This window comes from Crocodylus siamensis, chromosome 5 (assembly GCF_052110815.1).
Source record: "Crocodylus siamensis isolate JL-2025a chromosome 5, ASM5211081v1, whole genome shotgun sequence".
Lineage (NCBI taxonomy): Eukaryota > Metazoa > Chordata > Crocodylia > Crocodylidae > Crocodylus > Crocodylus siamensis.
In genome coordinates, this window is record NC_143399.1 from 125,370,247 (window position 1) to 125,389,325 (window position 19,079).

The 19,079-nt window shown below is 41.4% G+C and overlaps 1 protein-coding gene across 1 annotated transcript in view; it reads left to right on the forward strand.

Annotated features, from left to right (window-relative positions):
- The first annotated feature begins 448 nt into the window (after positions 1-448).
- The window catches only part of PDE1C (phosphodiesterase 1C), a 483,633-nt gene continuing 465,002 nt past the window's right edge, over positions 449-19,079 (forward strand). Inside the window, exon 1 of the mRNA XM_090050244.1 lies at positions 449-665. Within this exon, the coding sequence (XP_089906370.1) occupies positions 581-665 (85 nt within the window). The 5' untranslated portion in view covers positions 449-580. The remainder of the gene's footprint in view (positions 666-19,079) is intronic.

Consider the following 19,079-nt stretch of genomic DNA (forward strand, 5'->3'; position numbering starts at 1 on the left):
TAGACAGCTGCTTCAAGTAGAAATTGGTGATTGCTGGTGCATTCTAAGCACGTGCTTTTCCCCGTGTATTTTGTGTGATTACAACATTTACAGTACCCATAAGTGTTGAGCAGAAAATTGAGCACTAAAATATGCTGCAAATCTAAAGCTTTCATAAACAAGGATAGCTATAAAAGTACTGTATGGAATACAAGTGCCAATGTTTAGATCCAAACAAAATTCAACACTTCATGTCTTTTTAAATGTGTACTAAATTCCTACATAGACATTTGACAGATACAAGTAACTTGTTGACTTAGTTGTTTTACTATGATTGACTGCTGGATTTGGACACCAGAGCCTCTAACCAGTTGTTAAACTCTGACTAGGCATGTCGGTAACACGCCAGTGACAGTCTTAGGGGGTGGAGAATACTGCTGTGTGCATGTCTCTCAGATTCAGCTCTCTGCATTAGGAGATGTGTGAAGTTGGGTGTGAGTGCTGCCACAGGCAGATATTCAAGGGTAGCTAATTGCCAGCTTGGAAGCATTGATTTCAGGAGGAGAGAATTGCTGCAGCAGGAGTACAAACTGGCAGGATCATGACAGAGCCAAGCAGTAGAAAAGAAGGATTTAAAAAATGCCGGAGTGCCACTTTCAGCATCGATGGTTTTAGCTTTACAATTGGTAAGATCAGTTTAAATTCTTCTTCTTCCTCTTTTTCTTTTCATGTTCTCTGATTGCTCCCATTTTTTTTTTGTATAAGTACTAGCTACAGGTTAAGGATACAATTCATTCATGGAGATCTTTTGTCTGTCTGAAATGCTTAGCTACCCTGTAACTTTTGCTGTGTTTTGTTTCCTGTTGCCTCCTTTATTTTCTTTTCTCCAAGAAACTTGCCTTTAATAAGTAGTTGCTGTAAGGATTTTCTCTCTGTTTTGTCATTGTTTCATTGAGTGGTTTGCAGAACTTTTGTTTGGGAGGCTTATCTCAGAAAAGTCTGAGATCACCAATTTTAGGGTTATATGTTGCTTGCCTGCTTGCTGCATTTTCTTCTGACAAGACCAGTAACATAAGCACCAGGAGCTTTGGGGTTGTTTTTATTATTTCTTTGCTCACTTAATAAGGTTTCAGAAATCTATGAGCCCTTACTCTTTTCTTGGTAGAATAAAATCATATGTAATTTCTTTTAAATAAAAAGGTTTGAGTGGGAGAATATCAGGAGAGGCTAGGAATTTTAAGATAATGTTTGTTCCTGGAGGAACTGTTTATACTAGGAAGAAATTTGACCCTTTCTGTTCATTATTTCTATGTGGGTGAACAAGTGAAGCTCCTGACAGCTACAGGTGTCTCTAGATTTGTGTATGCGTGCGCACGTGTGTGTGTCTGACTTGCTGTGAAAAGATTAGGATCTCACTGTAATCTGAGCAGGCTGTTGTTTTAAACTTTTACATTTGACTGGGCTACATCAAACAAATCCCTGCATGTATTTAAAACAGCACAAGCCAGACTGATTTCATAAATTACACAGTAGAAGCCATCAGTACAGATCCTCTTGTATACCTTTTAGAAACTGACTCTCAGATATTGCGCTTTTTTTTGTACTAGTTGATTTATTCAAATTTATAGTATTTTTAAATGAGACCAACATATTATTTATTAATACTGAATGCAAACTTTTTGGTAGTGTATAAAGACCACCTGTGTCTTGGCTATTATCCTGTCTCAAGTAATGCCTCTGCAATCATTAAAACTATACTTTTAAAGAGAGCAATTTGAAGTTGGAGATATGTTCTTGTAGCTTTGTATTTGTTTATATAGCACTTTGAAGATGAAACTACAATATGCATTCTATACATTATTTTTAAATTTACTTATGGAAAAGTGCTAGTCTCTCCATAGTTAAAGTTCTGACAATGTGTCCTTATGAAGCCTTTTTCTAATCCTCCACCATTTTTATTACAATTACTAGTGTTATTGGTATCACATTTTATCATTTGGGCTAAGACAAAAAGCCCAAGGCTAAATTGATTCAGTCTTTGTAGGTTAGTCTAAACTGCATAGATTGAACCGATAAGCACATGAACAGACATTCCCTTTTGATTCTGGAAATGCAGCCACATGCCTTCAGTGGCCCAGACCAGAAGCTGGGGGGCACTATAGCATGCCTCCCTACTCAGCTGGAACAGACTGCTTGGGCCAAAGGTAGCCCACCCACCTTTCAGGGATGGGGTTTGTAGGAGAGGTGCAAAGCATCCTGGGATGCTGGGGGACTGTGAGTTAACTTGAATCTGGAGGAGATCTGAGACAGATTTAACATAAATCAATGACGTCTGATACTACATCCACCCAAGTTTATCCTAAACCGGTTTTGGCCATTTTGAAAGTGGTTTATGTGTGCTGAAATTCTGTTGTGTTACAGATTTAAACTGGTTTCTGATCACTTATACCTGTTTATGTGTAATTTCTGTCCCTAGCCTTGATGGCAGTTTGAAGAGTAAACATTCACTTGGCTGTTCTTTTTTAGGCCTAAGAGAGTACTAGGTTTGGGAACACTGCATTTGTGTATGACAGTTGTGTATTGTATATAATTATTTTATTGAGGCATATTTAGATTACTGTATTGTCTGCTTATTGTCTTTTACTGCTATTTATACTCGGAAAAAAAGTGGAACTAGATCTTGGATCAAAGAACTTGTATTTACTATTCTTACTCTGTGCTCTTTTAAAGTCAGTTAACATGTAATTTCATGTATTTTTCCCCAAAATTGATGCACAGAGGTTACATAATGAAATTACTGAGGTGTGTGTTTTGTACATTATTAAGTAAAGATAAAATGTGTTGTAGTTCATTTTCAAAAATGCATATTGCTTGACATATCTGTATTGAATTGATTGATGTTTGTGAAAATTTTGCAAAGGTGACTACTGAATGATCTACTCTGTACCAGGAAGACTGACTATTTCACAATGATAATGGGAAAATCAAAATCTCTTATTAGTTGGCTTAACAGTATTTCTTCCTTTTAATTGGAAGATGATTTTGTTTGGGTGTTGAAGGTCAGACTACATAAGGGTTGGAGTTGTTTTTGAGAAATGGTGAGTTCCCACAGTGCTTACTGAGGTTAGTTGGAACTGTGGGAAATCAGTACTCTTGAGGATCAGGTACCTGTATGGTGATGTTGGGTTGGAAGAAATCTGTCCCCAACTAGAATGCTGTGTAAAAGAACACGTTATGTACATTGTAACTTATACATCTATATGACAGAGATTTCTTCCAGAAAGGAACTGATTTGATAGGTTAGTTATCAGTTTTATCATAATGTATCATTATAATCATGGCCATTTATTTCTGAAAGGAAAAAAAGTAAAATTGAAAAGGTAAAGCCAAGGGCAACTAGGACTCAAGTACAGTAATCTCTGTATTGAGGGAAGCCAGGAAACATTTCTGTCCCATAGCTGCCTCAATTGGCATTCAGTAGCTTCAAACCCAATGTGTAGTGAAGTGGTAAAGTAGATGCACTTGGGCTCTGTCCCTTTTTCCCAGGTACAGCCCTTATAACTGGGGGAGCAAGGAGTTATTGAGTAGAACTCTACACCAGATAGGGATATTTTGGACAGTTGCCTAAGATGAGCCTCTTTGCACTGGCAGAGTAACGGAAAGGAATCATAGCAGACCTACAGATTGAACCCTTTGATTTCAATGGGATTCTTCAGGATAATAAACTTGCACCACTACATGTGTTTGTAGCATCAGTTTCTGTATTAAGATGCACTATTTTTCTCCATATGGAGCTTTGGGACCTTTGTTTGACGTATCTCTCCATCTCCATTTCACAGGCTGCACAGCTTTTACATAAAGCCAAGTTATTACCGGTTGATATTCATTCTTCCAAAGAACAGAAATACTTTTTGCCACAGTTCCACTACTAAAAATAAAGTACAGATGTGATTTTTAAAAGAATATAAATAATGGAAAAGCAGGGCTTGAGTCATGTCTTACATACTATCATTCTGTGCAAAGTGTATGTGAAACACTATTAAATGAGAATGCCATTGTTTTATATATCAGGTTGCCTAGTATAATTGACTAAACAAACATCAATGAAGCCTCAGGTGCAATGTCTTTAAACTTGAGAAGATGACAAACAAAAATATTAATAAGGTTATGCTTTTTTCCCTTTTTTAATCCTTTTTCTATGACCAAGAGCCAATTGAATTAAAACTTCTGCTCCCAGCTTTTCATATCCAGAAGCTCTTGAGTAACAGTATTTTTAGTGTCCCTATCACAAGAATCTAATGGATTGATTGTAACAGAATATACCAATAATAATTAGAATTAATTGATGTGGTGGAAAGATCTACTGGAACTCAATGCTGCTTAGATTTTTGGTGAATGCTGAACTGAAACATGAAGTTTTATGGGTCTGATATATCACAGGATTGTTCAGTATTGATGAGACCTTGCTCTGCGGTTTCTTTGAGTTCCACTGTCATTAAGGACCTAGCCATCAGATTGTGTTTAGAACTCCAGTTCAAGTAAAATGGGAATTTTTAAGCTCAGGTCAGTGATAGTTTCAGTCCCTGGGTAATATTTATTCCCAAATCCTGCTGCTTCTGTTTTTAAAGTTTGTAATTTTCTAGTTCATTTAGTGATCCCCATTTCAGTGTAAAATTTCAAGTGGTGACCCAGACAAGAGTATTTATGAAAAACATACACAGGCACAATGTTCTTATTAGGCCACTGCAGAAGTTAATCTTGATAATCTGTTTTGTTGTGATTTGGTCATATACACTTGGTGGATAGGCACAAAATTTAAATCTGCCATAAAGCATCTGGCATGAATGGGGATGAGAGAGATTCGAGGCAGAAGTCCTTCTGTAAAGCAGAGAGTAAATGCAGCATTATCAGAATAAGAAAATAGTGTTACCCTTAAAGCTCCTTTGGCATTAGAAGAAAGCAGTTATGCTGTTCTCAGTTGATAACCTGTCCATGAAGCTCCAAACTAACTGGAATATGGGGCTCAGATTTTTTTGAAACAGCAACTTGTATAATAAGGTAACAAGCAAGTTAGAGACACAGAGGCAGTTTTCATTATTTGTACTATATTTATGTTGTTAATTCAATGGCAGGACTGTAGTTATATTAATAATGTCTCATCCATAACTATATAACTTTTAAGATATTTTCTGCAGCATCTTTGAAGTCCTGGTTTGTTGTTCTGCCGATGACAATTGTAGTTTTGTAATTCCGTAAGATACAGCCTGCTACTGTGGAGACAAAGTCTTCCATGGACCTTTTACTTTTATTCTGTTCTTGTTCTTGTCATATAAAAAGATGTAATTCTGACTGAAAGTACATGGTTGTTTTGTATACGGGGAATAGTGTTAAATATTGCCCACATCTGTTCTCAGGAACCTTTTCCTTCAACCTTTGGGGGAAAAATAAGGGAGTTTGTAACATTATATTAAAACGCATGGGGAAAGAGGTAGGAAATGTAATTTTTTTCTTGTATTGAGCATTAATTACAGTGCCAGTGGGATTCCTTTCAGCTTCTTAAGAGTTCAGTGCTAACTCACCTGGGACAGCTCTTAGAAGAAGAACTGTTGGAGGAAAAACACCTGTGCATGTTAGGAGGTATAAATATACTATCAGGCACTTGCACTGTACTGCTAGGATAATCTTTTTCATCAGCAAGTCTTAAAAGCTATGAATTTTTTCATCAGAATGGTACCTGAATTCAACACTATGGGCATGTCTGCACATGCAGTTAAATTGGCTTAAATTTACTGAGCAGTAAATTACTGCACAGTAAGCTGTAAGAGGCCAGGATCTACATGTGCAGGCGTTAAAGCTCATTAACGCTGTGTGTGGACTGACTTGGGACTAGATTTACTCCCAAGTCAGTCTACACATACAGTGTTACTGTGCAGTAAGGCATCTGCATGTACATTACTGTGCAGTAACTAATTGGGTATAAATTTGATACCTACATGATACAGGTGTCAAATTTACGCTCAAGTTGGTGTAAGTCACCACATTTACTGAGCAGCACAGGCATGCACATGTAGATATGTGCCCATACTGTGCGGTCATTTGGTTACTGTGCAGTAAATGCGCATGTGTAGATGCACCCTGTTTGTCACAATTATAAGGTGCTGACAAGTGTCCTTGTAACTTAGCATTTTCCTTATTTAGTAGCTTTTAAGATTTTATCCTATGCTGACTTCTTTGAAATAGAATCCCTTTTTCTGGCTAGGGAAATGTATCTGGTGGGCTCAACCCATATGAGAAAGATGGTATAAGGGCGTTGTTACACCTTACACCATAAGCCAAACAAATGTTAATCAGCTTAGTGTTGTTCAGCTTTGTGGAGCAGTCATACCTTAAGATGGGAAAAACGTCTCTGATGAGACTGTGACAGTCCTTCACCTGCACAACTGTGTCTTGCCACTAGAGACTTTGTGAGCAGGGGCAGGACTAGGAACATGGAAAATATTTCTCAGTAAAAATGAAGTCAATGTTGTCAGCTACAAGTTCTTCCAAGTTTTATGTGTTTCTTTTTTAGTCTGTTGTATTTATTGGTATTGGCTGTGATGTCAATAGATACATTAAGGGCAGGACAGGCTTCCTGCTCCTTACTGGCAGTGGGGGATGAGGCACCATGCCTGGCTGTGCTGCTCCCCAGTGTTCCCTCTCTCCCTGACTCAAGGAGGCCACTGCATCTTGGGAAGCTGGAGGATTTCAATTGGACTGAATAGGAGGAAAATTAGGTGGATTATTGTCCTGCCCTCGAATGGTGTAACTTTAAAACAAATAATGAGTGCTCTAATATGCTTAAAGGTGTTAATGTGCAAGCAATCCAGGGGTTAAGGTGGGAGGGGCAAAACACGGCTCATGGGCCATATCCAGCTCACCAGTTGATCTCATCTGGCCCACTAGCCACCCCTGGTGCCTGAGACGGCAGTGCTGTGCCCTGTGCTGCTCCACTCTGCTACAACCAGTGCCGGGCCAGGCCAGGCAGCAAGCAGATTCCTCTACACCCCCAGCATCCATTCTTCCCACCTGGCTTCTTGTTGGTCTTGCATGGTCTTGGCACTGTGGTCACCAGCAGCAGGCCCTGCATGGGATAATGTGGAATGCAGTGCACTGAGTAGCCGTCCTGCCCACCTCTGCCTACTTGCCATAATGAGCAACTGTTATTGTGGTGCCACTAGGAGGTAAGCCTGTGCCAGCTGCAGGGGGAGGGGTCTTAGTCTTGGGCAGTCACCCCTGACTTTCCTGGTGTAGCATGACAGCAGTGGCTCATTGCAGTGGGTGGGCAGGCTGGTTACTTGGTGTGGTGCATTGCACCCTGACCTGTGTGGGCCTGTCTGTCAATGGCTGCAGTAGCAGGACTGCACAGCACCAACAGGAAGCTGGGTGGTGGTAGGGAATGAACACAGGGGAATCTGTATGCTGCATGGCTCAGTCCAGCCCCAGCTGTGGCAGAGTGGAGTGGTGCAGGGTGCAGCACACCCTCTTCAGGTGCCTGGCAGTGGCCAGTGGTCCGGATAGGATCAATTGGCACCTCCTTTCTTCTCCTCTGGCCCTCAACAGCTCACCAAAACTCCTTAAGTGGCCCTCCAGCCCAAAGAATTGCCTACCCCTGTGTTAAGAGCTCCAGAAGCTGCCTAATCTGTGTAACAAGGCCCTAAACTGCATTGAATATACACAGGGTGACTGAGTACACACTCACCTTTCCAAGAGATTCTTCCAATCCAGGCTTGGAGGAAGTTCCAGGTAGTATGAAAGAAAATTACCTTGTGTATGCATGTAATGTTCTGCAGATAGAAAACTTCAAGGAGCTGTCAATCCAGACTATTTTACCAGGATTAAATTTGTTATGATTTTAAGTGACCTTTTATTTCTGTGGATCCATATGCCTTACTAACTTTCCAACACAAAGTGGGGAACCATTTTTTAATGTTATTCACTAGGTCCTGATGTTACAGCTAAAAAAAAAAAAAGAAAAGCTTTATCACCTTTCAAATTTTTTATCTTGGTTTGAGAGCAGACCTAATGAAAAGTGGCAGAAGGCATTAGTAATCGATTCCCATATGAATGCATAAGCATATTTCTGCCTGAATTGGAAGAAATGCATATTTTATGCAGAATAATATTACAAACAGTAATCTAGCTGTAGGATACAATACTTGATTATTTTATTAAATTGTCTGCCAATGTACTGACACATGTACAGGAACAATGCAACATAAAGAATGAAAACACAAAAACAGTGGAACAAAACTTCCAATAACAATCATGGGACAAGACATTTTAAGAAAAATGTGTAGGTTGTTATTCTCTCTCAACTACAAGGTCATATTTTAATACCAAATTCCTTAGGTATCCTTGTATGCTTTGCCTGAAAATTCACTTCCTGCAGTTGTTATTTGTTTGTTTGGGTACCCAAGAAGGGTTAAAGTTTCAGTTGTTTTACCTAGAGGTCTAGGTTATATCAACCTAGAAGCACTAGAGGCTAGGGGGCTCAGTCTTGCTGAAGGGCGAGATGGAAACAGGCAGAAGCACTGCCCTAGTATATCACACTAGCAGGATCTACACAGGAAAGGTAAGGTCTTTTGTGTCTCTTCTGCAGCGGCTCCTAATACAGGAGTGGAGGTGCTGATTTCAACAAGAGCAGAGGTGGCTCCTCAGGGCTGTTCAATTGGTGGCTCATAGGCTACATAAGGCTGTTTAAATTATGGCCTGTGGGGCATGACTTATTGGCATGACTCTGGCAACCAGGGCCACAACTTCCTCCCTTCCTCCCTCTTCCCCCCCTCCCACTCCCCTGTCATCCCCTTGGCCACTGTTGATGACTAAAATGGGTGGCAGGGGAAAAGTGGGGGAGAAGCAGTAGCTTCTTACTTTTTAGTATGCTATCTTCAAAATGCCTTTCTGTGCTAGGGAAGTGTTTTTAGCTTCTGGGTTCTGGAGTTGCACCAACACAGTATCCCTGGTACCTGTGCCATAAGTTGCCATCAGAGGTTGGTTGTTCAGCCACTGAGAAGCTCTGCAGGTCTATTTGGCTCACCACACCAAATAAATTGTGCAGCCTGGCTTCATAGGATGAAGACCTGTGAAAACTTGCCTTGAAAAGACTGGTAGTGTTTCCTTTGCAAAGACCAGGCTACCTTTTATTAGAGCTCTGTCAATTTATAAGAGCTGAGGATCTACTTACTATGTCTATTAGACCTACTATTTACTATAGTCTACACAATATGGGTAAAAAGTTACCCAGGTACAGTGTAGGTGTTTTGAGTTGATCTCTCATCTGTCAAAATATTCCTGAGTAAAGTACTGTTGCTCGGTTTTAATGCCAAAATCATTAGTTGTTCACACTGAATCAGACTCATAACATAGAACCAGTTGTAGGGTCACTTCAGAAGTAATTTATTTATTTATTTTTGCTAATTTTATTTCCAATGGGAGCTGTGAACTGTAAAACCTTTGCAAAGTGTTTTGACATGTGTGAGTGGGCAGAACTATCCTCCACAGTTGGGCTTTGTGTGCAAAGAAAATAACTCCAAAGTGAAGATGAAGGAAGATTATAGTGGATAAAATCATTACTGTTTAAAAGTAAGAAGCATCCCCCTGATTACTTCATACTAACTTTTAAAAATTTGATGAATTATGTAAGCATAAATCCTTATCCTGAAGCAAATCCTACCCTCTCATTTTTAAATATCCCAAGTCACTACTGTAAGCATCTTGTATGATGATGTTACCAGGGTATCTGAACACTGCATACTTTTCATCCACAAAAAGTGCCCTTCTGTGATAGGGAAGTGCTTTTATTCCTATTTTGCTGAATATGGCAGTCCCTTCTTCCGTGTGTAGAACCTGCTGGTTTGATATAGTATGGCAGTGCAGCATGCCTCTGCCTGTTTTCATCTTGGTCTTCAGAAAGTTCCCTTAGTCTCTAGTGTTTCTAGGTTGATATAAACTAGACCTCTTGGGTGCTTGTCCATGTGATAGGGGTTTAGTCCCCTGAATTGAAACAGTGAGTTTTTAATTGTGATGATTAAAAATGCACTGTTTCAATTTAGGGGCTTCCATCACTATTACAGTGAGGTCCTTTTTTTTCCATGAAGCCTGACCACCTCTCCCATGGCTGGGGAGGATGGGGGCAAGCTGCCAGCAAGCCAAGCAGTACCTAAGCTGTGGGGATCCCTGGGTGGTCCCAGTTAGCTAGAAGGTGGTGGGGACAGTACATGGGGCACTGCTCCCTGGGTGGGCTTGGGAAAGAGTTGGACCGGGCCAGGTGCTACTTCCAAGCTGGGGCAGCATCTGGCCCACTAGCAAGCCAGCCTGGCTGGCCCTGGGGGGTGCCGCCACAATGGAGGGAAGGACCAGCAGCTCATCTCCCAGGTGTAGGCAGGCTCCAGGGGGTGGGGGAAAAGGATTGGGCCCCTTGCTGCGTTTTTTTTTTTTGTGGGGCGGTGGGGAGCAGCCTGCCTGAGTAAGCTACCAGTGAGCTGCTAGCAGCCCCTGAGCTGTGTGTGTTTGTGGGGAGGCAGTCTTTCTCTCTATGGTGGTGGTGCCCCCCAGGGCTGGCTGGGCAGGCTGGTAGCAGGTAGGATGCCGCGCCAGCTTGGAGGCAGCACCCAGCCTGATCCAACTCTTCCCAGGGAGCTGTGCCCCATGCACTGTCCCTGCCACCTTCCCACTGCTTGGAACCAGGCTGGCTTGCCCCTGAGGCAGTGTGGAAAGATGTCAGGAGGGCAGATGGGTGTGCTGGCAGCCGGAGAAGGTGGTGGGGATGGTATGCGGTGTGCTGGAAGCCCAGGCAGGCTCAGGGAAGCATTGGATCAGGCACCTTTGAGCTTGGGCAGCCCCAGTGTCCACAACCACTGAGGAAAGAAGGTCCCTCACAGCTCAGAGGCCACTCGACCCACCAGCAGCTCACCTCTCAGCTCTGGGAGACACGGGCAAGCTCTGCAAAAAACAAAAAAACAAAAAAAGGTGTCTTGTGCCGCTTCTGCCTTTAGCCCACCTCTCCTGAGGCTGGGGGATGAGCTGTCAGCTTAAAGTCTGCAACATTGCAAGTAACTAATTGCAAACTAAACTACATGGAGATGTGGTTTAGTTTGCAGCATAACAAACTCATTTAAATCACAACCGCCCCCATGCATATAAACCTCCATACATGTATGCATCAAAACGGTAAAAACGGCCAATTTTCATCATGTATATGAGTTCCTGTAGGTAGAACAACTGGAAGTTTAACCCTTCTTGGGTACCAAAACAAACAAATAGCAAAACTCAGTCTTCAAAAGATTGCCAGGCCTAACTTTCCACAAGGATGCTATGGCAGGATTAGCCAGGGGAGCATGCTTTCCCACAATAAGAGCTAATGATCTGCTTCCACCCAAGCTGTACTAGCTCATAAAAGAACTAGAGACTGGGAGAGAGCTTTCCAGCCTAATCCTTTGGGGTTTGCCATTCTGAGCAGAACTTTTTAAAATCTGCTAATAAGCTTATTTTTCTTATATAGTGTAAATACGTGTTACACTACCTGCTAAGATTTGTAGGTATGTGTCTGGTAATAAAAGGCTAATTCTTTTTGGACAGAATTGAAATGATCCTGTGTTACACCACTGGAAATCGGGGGTAACTCCTCCTTAGCTAAGAGCCAGATTCTCAACAGGTACAAATCTTTATAGCTCCATTGAGGTCAAGTAAGCTACAGTATTTTACAGCATCTGAGCATCTGCTCTCAAAGAGTTATTCCTGCTCTACACTGAGGAAACTTAAAGACAAATATTATGTATAAATTTAAAAATGTTACAGGGTGAAGCCACCAAGCTTTTCCACAGTTCAGTCCCAGGAATTCGTAAATGCTTACCCCCTCCCTTCTCAGTGACAGAGATTACATCTGATCCTACATTTGTAGTAGCTGTGGCCTTGAGATTTTGAGACCTGGGAACTTCTCCTTGTTCATGTTATTGCATCAATACCTGGAGCCTTGTTATATGGCTGTTTTCAGAACTGAAAGCATGATGAGAGGAAAGTTGTAGTAATTACTGAACAGATGCACTTAATGAAGTCTCTACTGGATTTCCAGCTGGCAACTTGAACTGTGTACTGGGACAATGCAATTGCAGTCACTCAGATCATTATGTGACATCACATCCTCTCCCTTGTTGTCATAGCAGCTGTAATCATTCCACTGAAAATTTCCCCCAGGAAGACAGCAACCATCATTTTTCTCTATTAAGTGGAAGTACATGGTGTTTAGTTGTTTTTTTTTTTCAACTGCTGCTGTGCAATGCGATTTCTTGCTCCTGACAAGAGCCTCTTGTCCTAATACTTAATGATGATACAGGATATCACCTGATATATACTTGGGGGAGAAAACTTACTCAGCCAGTGCAGCACAGTGCTGACCTACAAGATATTTACTATTCTAGCATTACAGTTCTTCAAAACAGACAGCACTAGTGACAGAGCAAGACAGAAGTGTTTTTCAATACATATTATACTAGACTTAAGGAATACTGGTCCTGATTCTCTAATTTATAACTGTTTTAAACGAATAAAACGCTACTGTAAACATCACTAGAACCATATCCAATTTATGCTAGTATCAGAGGAAATCATTGTTATAAACAACATTATTTTAGTATTAATAATTAAGACCATTAAAACTAAAAGCTTTTTAATAATCTAGTTTTGCTTTTTCCTACCCCATTTAGGTGAGTTTTTTGTGTTTTTACAGTTTCCTTAATTTGGATACTGATAATTAGTGTGTGCTAGTTCATGTTCTCTTTCTACTAATCTGCTTCTGGTTTTCATATTCTTGAACAAAACTATTATATATGGGCTTCCAACAATGCAGGGGAAAGGAGCTAAATGAAAACTGAAAAACAACTTTCTCTAGAATTGTATTAATGTCCATTCATTCTCTTGTTTTGAATTCATTTTTTGGAATAAAAGTAACATCAAATTTTGGTCACATACATGAATTCAAGCTTTTACACTCATGTACAGGGTGTACAAAATTTTACATAAAGGTTTTAAATGTTCACTCAGGCAGGAACAAAGCATCAACAGAAAAGATACAGAAGTTTAAAAATCTTTTGACTGCAAATTAAGAAAATCCTACAACTAATAACTAGATTGGGGTAGGCAAAATACAGCCTGTGGGCAGTATCTGTCCTGCCAAGGTACAGGGGGCAGCCTGGGCCAGGGTGCTGTGGCCAGTACTGCCATCCCTAGGTGCACAGTGGGGCTGGGGAGGCATGGTGGCTGGACTCTGGCACCCCTGGGGTGGCTCCTTCTGGCTGCCACTGCTGGACCCAGCCCTGCTGCTTGGGCACCCCAGCCAACTGCTGGTGGCAGGGTCTGAATGGGCAGGGTGCATGCCTGGGTGGACAGGATGGGGCTGCAGCTAGGCAGGGAGTGGGATGGATAGGTGTGGCCTGGGCTGGGGCTGGGATCACAGGATGGTGACAGAATAGGGCCGGGGCCTAGGGCCCAGGGAAGAGTCATGATCTACCCCCCCACATACCCTTGCAACAGATGCCAGTTCCGTGGGCAAGGGCATGTAGGGAGCAGATTGTGGCTCTGCCCTAGCCTCCAGCCCCACATTATCACTGCCCCATGATCTTGATCCCTAGTCCTGCCTGCCCATCACACTCCTGGATGCAGCTTCCTGTCTGCCTGCGGCCCCATCTGTCCATCCAGCTGCATGCCCTGCCCATGATGGTACCAGATGCTCTCCACGGAGACCCCAGGATCACTGGGCAGTGACAACGCAGGGCCAGAGCCCAGGGCAGAGCTGCAATCTGCTGCCTGCATGCCCCTGCAATGGGCACTGGTTCCATGGGCAGGAGTGTTCAGGAAGCAGATCACGGCTCTGACTCAGGCCCCAGATCTGCACTGTCACCACCCAGCAATCCTGGCATGCCCATGGAAACTGGCTGGGACCCATGTGGGGGCCACCTAAGGAGTTTCACTAAACTGTTGTGAGGGAGGTGGGGGTGCTGACTCAGCCTGCAACAGCTCACTAAAACTCCCTAAGTGGCCCCCTGGCCAAAATAATTGCCCATTCCTGAAAGAGACCTACTTGAAAGGATACTTAAGTGAAAAAGTATTTATCCGCTCATGGGAAGAAACTTTCCTCTGACCATCAATATTCAGCTTTGGTCTGTGTAGATAATGGGGAGTGATTGAAGGGAATTTTCCTATTCCCAGTATGGGACAAAGGGAGCTTACCTTGTTAGATAGGTCCTTGAAATAAAAAAAACAGAGCACACCTTCCTCTTCTCAAGAGAATCACTTTATTGGGAAGCTACACATTAAGTTTAACCAGCATTCAGATTCAAACAATGGAAATGCAAAAACTTAATCGTGCCTGGGAGGATGGGTATTGGCTGGACCTCAGGAACTCTGAGCTTTTGTTCAGTTCTAGCAGCTCAGGTCTATCATATCATGTGTGCCCCAGGTTTACAATCATCTATATACAATCATTAATGACATGCATTTATTAACCTGATTGGGGATATAGTAACGAAAGCAGTTGATCATAAAGACCCTCCTTTTCAGAAAAGCGAAGCGTTTATGACAAACGCTTAACAACTGTTTAACTAGGACGTGCTCAAAGTTTTATCAGTTAGTTAGATTTCCACTTTTAATACTGAATGCTATTCCTTATGATAATGGTTTCAATTTCTTTGTTTGTGTGACTGTATTCAAACACCCAAATCAGTGCTTTCCTGTTTACATTATAGAAAACATGGTATTTGGCCTTGCAAGCCTGTCTGTCTACAAGGTTATCCAAAGTTCATTTCAACATTCATATAATGGGGGACGCATACACATGCAAGGAGGCACTTTTGCCAAGGCCTTTTATGTGTCCCTTACAGTGACACATCGCGAGAACAAAAAACTGTAGTAGAAAACTGACAGGAAAATTTTGCCCACTGCTACAACCCTGCAAATGACTGCACACCTACAATTCCTCATGTAACTTCACTTAGTTTCAGGGATACCCTTGTTCGTAGTTGCAGGACTGGGATCTCTGCTACTTGGCTTGTTGCGGCATGCTCTAATCAGTTGAAACAGTTCCCTGGAAAATGCGTTCAGTGAATTTTTACCAAGCAGAACTGCAAATTCAGGACAGTGACAAGCTGGTGAAAAATAAAAAGAATAGTGTGTGCCTTTGAGATTCATAGGTGCTGAACTCTACCAAGGCAACCTGCATTAAGACTACTTCTACCTCCCATTCAAGTTTGTGGGTATTTTCCGACTGATTCTTAGTAAAAATTGGATTGAGTCATAGAGAAGGCAATAGCTTTTGAATTGGGCTTAGTATAAATTTAACTGTGTTACTTCTTGCTCTTTTTGTTTATGTGGTTCATGCCCAGATAAGGAAGATTATGAGGAAAAAATTAACAGGGCCCATGAAATCAAAATAACTCTTCAATTTTCGTAAATTGGGCAATGTATAGAATGAGGTGTTAATTTGCATGGTGGTGTATCAAGCAAAACACAATAGTCTCATCATTAAGCAATTTTTAATGATTCTTTTGTTGCTCTCTTCCCCTTCTGCTAACACTCTATATATGGTTGTAGACATGTGCTATCGATGCAGGTACATATGAATATGGTACTGGAAGGGACCACCAGGGCCACTGAGTCCAGTCCTCTGCATTTGCAGGTACTCTTTCACTGAAAGAATCCCCAAAATCTCCCCTTCAAACATTCAATTACAACTACAAGTAATGAATCTGAGTAACAGAGAAGTAATTGGTTAATATACACATAGATAATCCTAGGAAAAGGATCATACACCACTCTAAAGAGGAAGGCAAGCTCCCCCACAGTCTATTTCAATTTGACCTATCCTTTCTGATACCAAATTTGGTGACCTGGTGTGACCCTGAACAGAAGAGTAAGACCCTCTAACCAGGAACCTCTGTGTGTTCTAGTATTGCCAGGGGTTTTGGCATATCCCAGTCATATTTCCCCCATTTCCTCTATCCCCAAGCCCAGAAAAGCCTTAACCATGATCATGAAAGGAAAAAACACTACCTGCCCTGAACTAGTGACCGGCAAAAGCTCTGATGCATGGGATTACCAAATAATATCCACACTAAAATAATTACTTTTATGTCCCAACCTAGGGACTGGAAACAAGTGACTCCACATCACACATGCACTAATTGTATGCCAGTACACCTATCCTTTTTATGAACTGATCCAGTTCAATCTTAAAGAGATTCAGGTTCTTTGCTTGCACCTCTTTACTTGAAAGACTATTCCAAAAGTTTACTCTTCTTATGATTAGAACTCTTCTCATTTCTGATCTGAATTCACCTGTAGCCAGTTTATAGGCAGTTCATCTTGCACTGATGGTGTTTCTCAGCCTAGAAAACTTTTTATCTCTTTAATATTTGCCCAACATATGTGCTTATAAAGACTGAGAGCCCCTTTCAATCTCAGATTTTGCTAAATTAAATAAGACAAGTTCCTTAAATCTTTTATTAAAAAAAAAAGTCTCCATTCCCTTTACCATTTTGTGACCCTTCTTTGAACTGGTTTCATTTTAAGTTAATCTTTTTTTGAACATCAGTGACCAGAACTGCAGACTTTAATCAAAATGGAGTCTTACCAATATCTTGTTTATTATATCTACTACATATATTCTGCCTAATACACTCTACGGCGAGGTACAGACATTACTCTTTTACCAGTGTAAGTGATCAGAAACTGATCTATACCCATAACAGAACAGAAGTTTGGCATACATAGACCGGTTTAAAAATGGCGGAACCTAAAGGTCTACGATTTACTGTACCTTCCCCCCATCTCTTTTTGAATGTTTGTATTTAGCCTAAGACTGCATTCACTTTTTTTCGCAGTTGCATCACACTGGAAGCTCCTAGTAATCCTATAGTCAACCAATATGTCCAACTACCTCTCTTCCTCACACGTGCCTAGTCTGTGTGCTCCCATCCTAAAAGTCAATAGAATTCAAATTCATGGCCGCTGCTGGCACTACAGCATGATTTGATTGATCCTTGAATTGCAGTTTTGCCCCAAAAATGACTCCAAACTGCAGTTTGAAAATGGCATCCTTGGGGGCTCTAACTTTTTTTTCTTTTGATGACTACATGAAACTTCTTTTTCTTTTGATGACCACTATGAAACTACATATCATGTTTTTTTAATTTGCAGTAAAAAACCTTTTCATTTTTTTGTCAGTCCTTGAATTCAACAACAATCCTACATTTCCCAATTCAGCACTGAGGAATATTTTGGTCAAGCTACTTCTCATGCTAAAGTATAAGAGTCCTAAAATAAAGTTTTATAAAGGACACTGGTTGCAATTTGAATTATGAGGAGGTGACAGTGTTTTTAGAGTAAGTGTATTGAATAGACTCTAATTAGTGGAATATCATCTTAAATTCATCCCCCCTGCCATTGCTGTAGCTGGGAAAGCAGTGGTGGGGGCAAGGGGCCAGACCTCTACCATACTTTCTGCTTCACCTCTTGACCTTCCTGTCTGCCCCACTGCCATGTGCCCTCTCTGTGCTTGTGCTTGACCCCAGCTGTCTGTTTCCACTCCTGCTTCTAGTGCCTGGCTTCCTTGCCCCTGGCCACCCACCCAGGCCTGGGGTTGAAGCTGGAACTGAGCTGCCCCCTGCCCCAATCTAATACTCAAATCTAAAATTTGCAGTATTAGAGAAATGAGATTTGTTTTTCCCCATGTTGTTTGGGAGAGAAAACCTTGTCTTGGATTTGAGTAAATACAGTATATTATGTAAATATGCCACAGAGCAAGAAAAGTGCAAAATAATTGCCCTTCTAATAGATATTTATATGGATGGTATATGGTTGGATGATCTGCTGTTTGCTTTTGAAAATATCATTCTAAGTAAAGATAGTTACTATTTATCCTGTATCCAGAACATTTTATTTAATGACTAACTCCAATATAAAACACAAGGATATAGTGGCTACTGTTAACTCTTGTTTATAGGGTTCTCTCCCATAAATGATATGGCATATTGTGGTTCAAATGGTTCAGAGTTCTGCTGTATTATAAGTATTCTGTTTCTCTTATTGTAAGCCATCCCGAGCTTGTTGGGAAGAACAGCATATAAATCACATGAATGAATAAATTAGATACTGATTACTTTTACTTCAGCTTGTTAAAATTTTATATTACTTTCTTTGAATATAAGGAATTATTCAGTGGAAAATAAGGCCAGAATTGGGCACATCTCACTTTTGCAAACAAAATTTTTCATGGGGTAGATGTTTGGCGCCCAGGGCAAGCCCACAGCGGCAGCCCACCCTCACCTTGCTCACAGATGCGGGGGGTACATGTTCCCCTGCCCCCATGCTTGCCTGGGAGCGCATGCAGCAGCAGGAGCCATCCTTCCCTCTCCCCCTCCGCCAACAAGACACTCACAGCTCTGTCCCACATCCCACCCCAGCTAGGCAGCACCTGTTGGCACCTCTTTGCTTCAGTGCCTGGGATGGTTGCCTCGCTCACCCGCCACCCTGCCTCTTTCCAGGGTTTAAAACAAAACAGTGCCCTTCTTCCTTCACTCTCAAGGCTTTCTAGTGTCCACAAGCTCCTTCTACCTCCCTCTAATCTTTCAGCTGACCCTTTTAATGCCTCCAACTGGATATTTGCCCTCTCAACCTGTACTTGATCAGAAAGCACCCTTTTCTCCTTGAACTTGCTTGAAAATGGTTAGGTCAAACAGGACTGCCTAGCAATCCAATAACGTATATTCAGGGGAATCATCATTTTTCTACTGCTATTATGTGTTTTAAGTAAGGTTCACTTAAACTGCAGCCATAACTTGAAAATTAATCTGTGTCAGATGGTGTTATCCTGTAACCACACAGATGCCTCACTAGCTCATTAAGCCTTTTCTGCTAACATACCCTAGCTTTTTTCTATCCCATAAATGCCAACAATTTATTGTCATTATAGTTGTTTGTTGGCATTATCATATTTAGTCCCATTTCCATGGCTAATACATAGGATTTAGTTGTTCTTGAATCTGGGTGTATGTGAGCATTGAGCATGGCAA